Source organism: Lotus japonicus, chromosome 3 (genome assembly GCF_012489685.1).
Source record: "Lotus japonicus ecotype B-129 chromosome 3, LjGifu_v1.2".
In the NCBI taxonomy this organism is placed as follows: domain Eukaryota; kingdom Viridiplantae; phylum Streptophyta; class Magnoliopsida; order Fabales; family Fabaceae; genus Lotus; species Lotus japonicus.
In genome coordinates this window covers 20401341-20408771 of record NC_080043.1, presented here as the reverse complement: position 1 = coordinate 20408771, position 7431 = coordinate 20401341, and the positions used below count along the sequence as shown (strand labels likewise).

The 7431-nt window shown below is 44.6% G+C and overlaps 1 protein-coding gene across 1 annotated transcript; it reads left to right on the top strand.

Moving 5' to 3' along the window:
* The first annotated feature begins 450 nt into the window (after positions 1 to 450).
* LOC130743745 (uncharacterized) lies at positions 451 to 1290 on the top strand. Its single transcript, XM_057595972.1, has one exon. The coding sequence runs from the start codon at positions 451 to 453 to the stop codon at positions 1288 to 1290; it is 840 nt and encodes a 279-aa protein (XP_057451955.1).
* Positions 1291 to 7431: the final 6141 nt, after the last annotated feature.

Here is a 7431-nt window from a genome sequence, read left to right as displayed (position 1 = left end):
CTCAGGGTCTTCTTTCCTTGTGCCTGCGTGAATCTTTGAGCAGGAGCCCCATCCAGATCCGTCGGACGTCCAGCCGCCATCGCCGTCTCTCGCGCCGGCCACCGCACGCCCTCTCCGCCACTCGCGGACCTTGTTTGCCTGCACCAGACCCGCGTGCAGCGCCAGCCCGTGCCAGGATCCGACCCGCCCGTGTTTTCCTTTTTTTTTGTTTCCGGTTCGCCAGCAATAGGCTCAACCGGACCGGACCGGTTCAATCTAACCCGGTTCAACCGCACCAGCCAGAAACCTTAAAAAAAAAAAATTTCCCTTATTATTCTGTTTTGCAGTTTCTATGGCTACCTCCGACTCGGCCACTGGCTCTCCCACCGGCAACACCACTATGGTCCCTGTCACCAATATCAAAAACAAAACATTCCTTTCAAACTCGAGATAGACAAGGATCATTATGCTATGTGGGCTGAATTGTTTGAAACTCATGCTCACGCCACTCAGGTGCTCCACCACATCATTCCTCAAGCTGACATGGAGCCTCCTACGCGCACCGATGCTTCTTATGCCCGGTGGGCCACTCTTGACTCTACTGTCAAACAGTGGATTTATTCCACCATATCCTTTGATCTTCTCGCCACTGTTATGGAGAAAGGTTCTACTGCTATGACTACTTGGAACCGTATAGCTTCTATGTTTGAGGACAATCAGAACTCCCGTGTTGTCGCCCTCGACCAGGATTTCATCTCCACTCGCATGGAGGATTTTCCTAATGTTTCGGCCTATTGTCAGCGTCTGAAACATATTTCTGATCAGTTGAGGAATGTTGGTGCCCTAGTCAGTGATCATCGTCTTGTTCTCCAGTTAGTCTCTGGTCTCACTGAGCCTTTCCGTGGTGTTGTCACCCTGATCCGTCAGAGCGAGCCTTTGCCTCCATTCCTCAAGGTCCGCTCCATGCTGATTCTAGAGGAATCCGGTCTCGCCAAGATGTCTGGTCCTGCCTCTCAGACTGCTTTGCACACCTCTGCTTCCCCTCCACGGGCCTCCGATGACTCTTTTCAGCAGCGCACCACCAACCGCAACACTCAGGGACACTCCAACTACTGTTCTGGGTCAGGGCAAAATCATAACTATTCGGGTAATTCTGGTAAACCTAAAAAGAAATGTGGCTCTCGCTATACTGGTTCATTTGGCTCTTCTGGTTCCTCTACTGCAGCTCCTCCACCATGGCGCCCGCCTCAGTCGGCATCATGGAATCCTTGGGGTTGGGCTCCTCCCCCTGGTTGGGCTCCTTCCCCTTAGGGCATGCCTCCTTGTCCTTACCCCACATCTCAGTGGTCGCGTCCCATGGGTTCTCCGCAGCAACCCAGCGTTCTAGGTCAGCGTCCTCAGACCTACACCGCTACTGCGTCTCCAGCACCCACTGATATCGTTGCTTCCATGCACACCATGTCCTTGACTCCTCCAGACACCACGTGGTACATGGATACCGGCGCCTCGTCCCATACTACGACATCTCAAGGTACTCTCACGTCTTATTCTAATTTAAGTCATTTAAATTAGAAACTGATGGTCGGTAGTGGTCAGGGCATTCCAATTCAGGGTTCGGGACACACTTTTATTCCCACCCCTCACAAACCTTTAGCACTCAACCATGTCTTGCACACTCCGCGAATTATTAAAAACTTAATTTCTGTACGACAACTCACTACTGAGAATAATGTTTCTGTTTCTTTTGATCCTTTTGGATTCTCGGTGTCTGACTTCCAGACGGGGATGCCTCTCATGAGATGTAACAGCCTCGGCGACCTCTACCCAGTCACCCGTTCCTCTCATTTTGCTGGTCTTGCTTCTGGTGTCTGGCACAATTGTCTTGGTCATCCAGCTTCCTCAGTTTTAAATCACCTTAGGAATAATAAACTTATTTATTGTGAACCTTCACGTTCTAGTACTATTTGTGATTCTTGTGTTTTAGGCAAACATGTTCGGTTGCCTTTCAGTTCCTCTGAAACTATTACTTTGAGGTCATTTGATATTTTGCATAGTGATTTATGGACGTCTCCTGTTTTAAGCACTGCTGGTCATCGTTATTACGTTTTGTTTTTGGATGATCACACTGATTTTTTATGGACGTTTCCGATTAGCAAGAAATCTCAGGTTTATGAAATATTTACTACTCTTCCTAACCTTATTCAAACTCAATTTTCCGCAAATATTAAATGTCTTCAATGTGATAATGGGCGTGAATATGACAATGATTCCTTTCACCGGTATTGTGATGCTAACGGCCTTATTTTTCCCTTCTCTTCCCCTCACACTTCTTCTCAAAACGGCAAAGCAGAACGAAAAATTCGCACCATTAACAACATGATCCGCACCATCTTGGCTCATTCGTCTGTTCCTCCTTCCTTTTGCCATCATGCACTTCAAATGGCAACGTACCTTCTGAACATTCTGCCCCGCAAGACACTTGGAAATGATTCTCCTACTCAGCTGTTATATCATCGTGACCCTTCATACTCACACTTACGTGTCTTTGGTTGTCTATGTTTTCCTCTTTTTCCTTCCGCTACCATAAACAAACTACAACCACGATCGTCTCCGTGTGTTTTCCTGGGGTATTCGATGAATCACAGAGGTTATAAATGTTATGATTTGTCCAACAGAAAACTAATAATTTCGCGGCATGTTATCTTTGACGAAACTAGATTTCCTTTTGCTGATTTGCCCTTTGACTCTACCTCCTCTTATGATTGTTTCACCGAGGACCTACCTCCTTCTCTGATCCATCATTGGCAAACTACATCCACACGCCCTCCTGAACCTCCGATCCCATCGTCGAGTCCCACTGACTCTGCGCCGCCCTCACCGGCCTCCACATCCTCGCCTACTTCTTCCGCGCCTTTACCCTTGCCTTCGGTCCCACCTGCACCTCCAATTCGGACCATGACCACTCGTAGCATGCACGGTATTTCGAAACCTAAAAATCCTTTTAGTCTTTCGGTCTCTATTGATGACCCGTCCATCTCACCCTTGCCTCGCAACCCAAAATTAGCCTTATCTGATCCCAATTGGAAATCCGCTATGAAGTCTGAATTTAATGCTCTTATTAGAAATAATACGTGGGAGTTGGTTCCCCGTCCTTCTAATGGTTTGTTTGAGCGTTATAAGGCTCGTCTTGTAGGTGATGGCAGGTCTCAGATTGCAGGTGTGGATTGTGACAAGACTTTCAGCCCCTTAGTAAAACCGGCTACCATACGGACAGTTCTCAGCATTGCTCTCTCTAGAAACTATTTGTGATTCTTGTGTTTTAGGCAAACATGTTCGGTTGCCTTTCAGTTCCTCTAAAACTATTACTTTGAGGTCATTTGATATTTTGCATAGTGATTTATGGACGTCTCCTGTTTTAAGCACTGCTGGTCATCGTTATTACGTTTTGTTTTTGGATGATCACACTGATTTTTTATGGACGTTTCCGATTAGCAAGAAATCTCAGGTTTATGAAATATTTACTACTCTTCCTAACCTTATTCAAACTCAATTTTCCGCAAATATTAAATGTCTTCAATGTGATAATGGGCGTGAATATGACAATGATTCCTTTCACCGGTATTGTGATGCTAACGGCCTTATTTTTCCCTTCTCTTCCCCTCACACTTCTTCTCAAAACGGCAAAGCAGAACGAAAAATTCGCACCATTAACAACATGATCCGCACCATCTTGGCTCATTCGTCTGTTCCTCCTTCCTTTTGCCATCATGCACTTCAAATGACAACGTACCTTCTGAACATTCTGCCCCGCAAGACACTTGGAAATGATTCTCCTACTCAGCTGTTATATCATCGTGACCCTTCATACTCACACTTACGTGTCTTTGGTTGTCTATGTTTTCCTCTTTTTCCTTCCGCTACCATAAACAAACTACAACCACGATCGTCTCCGTGTGTTTTCCTGGGGTATTCGATGAATCACAGAGGTTATAAATGTTATGATTTGTCCAACAGAAAACTAATAATTTCGCGGCATGTTATCTTTGACGAAACTAGATTTCCTTTTGCTGATTTGCCCTTTGACTCTACCTCCTCTTATGATTGTTTCACCGAGGACCTACCTCCTTCTCTGATCCATCATTGGCAAACTACATCCACACGCCCTCCTGAACCTCCGATCCCATCGTCGAGTCCCACTGACTCTGCGCCGCCCTCACCGGCCTCCACATCCTCGCCTACTTCTTCCGCGCCTTTACCCTTGCCTTCGGTCCCACCTGCACCTCCAATTCGGACCATGACCACTCGTAGCATGCACGGTATTTCCAAACCTAAAAATCCTTTTAGTCTTTCGGTCTCTATTGATGACCCGTCCATCTCACCCTTGCCTCGCAACCCAAAATTAGCCTTATCTGATCCCAATTGGAAATCCGCTATGAAGTCTGAATTTAATGCTCTTATTAGAAATAATACGTGGGAGTTGGTTCCCCGTCCTTCTAATGGTTTGTTTGAGCGTTATAAGGCTCGTCTTGTAGGTGATGGCAGGTCTCAGATTGCAGGTGTGGATTGTGACAAGACTTTCAGCCCCGTAGTAAAACCGGCTACCATACGGACAGTTCTCAGCATTGCTCTCTCTAGATCCTGGCCCATTCATCAGTTGGATGTCCAGAATGCTTTTCTGCATGGTGATCTCCATGAGACTGTCTACATGCATCAGCCTTTGGGTTTCCGCGACTCTCAGCGCCCGGACTATGTCTGCCGCTTAAAGAAGTCTCTTTATGGTCTGAAGCAGGCGCATCGTGCTTGGTATCAACGGTTTGCTGACTATGTTTCCTCTATTGGCTTCCGGCACAACACTTCAGATCATTCTCTTTTCATCTTCCGGCGGGGTACTGATATTGCCTACATACTTCTCTATGTTGATGACATCATTCTGGTTGCTTCGTCGCATGATCTCCGCAACTCCTTTATGGCACTTCTTGCCTCAGAATTTTTTATGAAGGATCTTGGTCCTCTGAGTTACTTTCTTGGCATAGCTGTCACTCGACATGCAGGTGGCCTCTTTCTCAGTCAGAGCACTTATGCTAGTGAGATTCTTGCTCGAGCCGGCATGACTTCGTCCAACCCTTCTGCTACTCCGGTTGACACCAAGCAGAAGCTCAGTTCCTCTTCTGGGACTCCTTGGATGGCAATGGGTAGGGTCTGGGTAGGGTACTATAGTACCCATCCCCATACCCGCATTTTCAAAAACTACCCGTACCCGTCCCCATACCCGCGTGGGTAGCAACAAGAATGCCCGTCCCCGTACCCTCTGGGTACCTATTTGCCCATACCCATGCCCATTACCCGCAATTTATCTAACCAAAATATATTTTTCACTATTTTTGTTAATAGTAAACAAAAATACAACTATAATTTTAAATAAAAAACACTAATAAAAATACAAAAGATTATTAAAATACTTAACAAATAAAATCATTCAACTAAGCATATTTTTTTTAGATGGAATAAACGAAAAAGATATAATTTTAAATTTATAATATAGCCCTAAAGTTGTAGGTTAATAACTTACAAATTTCATAAATAAGTGGGAGTAAATTAGTGATGATTATAAATACCTTAAATACTCACATATTTTTTTAAAAAGGAGTAAGTTTTAAAGCTATTGCTTAAGTTAATTTGTTATATATTACCAAATAATAATAATAATAATAATAATAATAATAATAATAATAATAATAATATTATGTGTGTGCGGGTATGGGGCGGGTTGGGTACTATAATACCCATACCCGCACCCATACCCGCTACTTTTTGCGGGTAATTACCCATACCCAACCCCATACCCATATAGCGGGTTTTTACCCTACCCATAGTGGGTATTTTTTGCGAGTACCCTATGGGTCCTAGACCCATTGCCATTGAGGATGCCACCTTGTATCGGAGTCTTGCTGGTGCTCTCCAGTACCTCACCTTTACTCGCCCTGACATTTCTTATGCAGTTCAACAAGTTTGCTTACATATGCATGCTCCCCGCACCGAGCACATGCTTGCCCTCAAGCGTGTCTTACGCTATGTTCGTGGCACCTTGACCTATGGTCTACATTTGTATCTCTCCCCCATTGCGAAACTTGTTTCTTACACTGATGCTGACTGGGGGGGATGTCCTGACACCAGACGCTCTACTTCTGGTTACTGTGTTTTCCTTGGCGACAACCTCATTTCTTGGTCCTCCAAGCGGCAACCCACCCTCTCTCGCTCTAGTGCTGAAGCTGAATACATGGGTGTTGCTAATGTTGTCTCCGAGTCTTGTTGGATCCACAATTTACTTCTCGAACTTCACTTTCCTCTCTCTCAGGCAACATTGGTCTACTGTGACAATGTGAGTGCCATCTACCTCTCTGGCAATCCTGTGCACCATCAGCGTACCAAACATATTGAGATGGATATCCACTTTGTTCGGGAAAAGGTCGCGCGTGGCCAGGCTCGCGTCCTTCATGTTTCTTCCCGTCATCAAATTGCGGACATTTTTACGAAAGGCCTTCCTCGGGTTCTTTTTGATGATTTTCGTTCCAGTCTCAGCGTCGGTGAACCTCCCGCTTCGACTGCGGGGGTGTGATAGAATAGAATATTCTTATATTTACTATTCTGTAATTATGCATGTAATTAGGGTTTAGCCTTTATTATTAGTCAACTTTGTATTTGTATAAACAGAGGTTTATTCATCAATAATAGTCACGGAATTGATTTCCTTCATAAATAAATACACTAGTTATTTATTTCAGGGTCTTACATGAAGGGTCTCGTGGTCGCTGGCAGCAAGCTCCGCTTGGAACCTCACCGCTGCCTCCACTATCCGGCGAAGATTGAAGGAGCCACCATTGAAGACCACCTCAACCCGAGCTTTCCAAATAGCCACAACAAGAACCCAAAATCCAAAGTTGTAGAAGAACAGACTGTAAAGAAGCAAACATCAAGGAAATTATGAACCCAATCCTTCAGGCTTAACCGGAAGAAATGCGGGAGGCAGCTTTGAGCACATATCTGCATCCACAGAGGTTTAACTTCCGAGCAATCTCTGAAAAGGTGCAGTGCAGGTTCTTCCTCTACTCCGCACAGGGGATAGTGAGGGTTACCTCTAAATAATAGAAAATGATAATATAAAATTAGTCTATATTTACTATTAACATATCAATATTTATAAGTGAATAGTGTATATAATGTTAATGAATAATTGTTTATTATTTTTTTTTTTGAAGCAAAAGATATTATTGAAGGTAAAGACGATGAGAACAATCCTCTCATATGGATACAAACAAGAAAAATCATCAAACCACAAAGTTTTTTGACTCATAACTACCACGAATGTGCTAGAGGATAGAAGAAGAGGGGTCGTGTTCCAGATCCGATCGCAACCGTCATTGCCATTTTACTCAAGTGAAATTTCTTTGGAGC

Excerpts from the sequence above, each read along its gene's own strand:
- LOC130743745 (XM_057595972.1), top strand. The coding sequence starts at position 451 with ATGTGGGCTGAATTGTTTGAAACTCATGCTCACGCCACTCAGGTGCTC.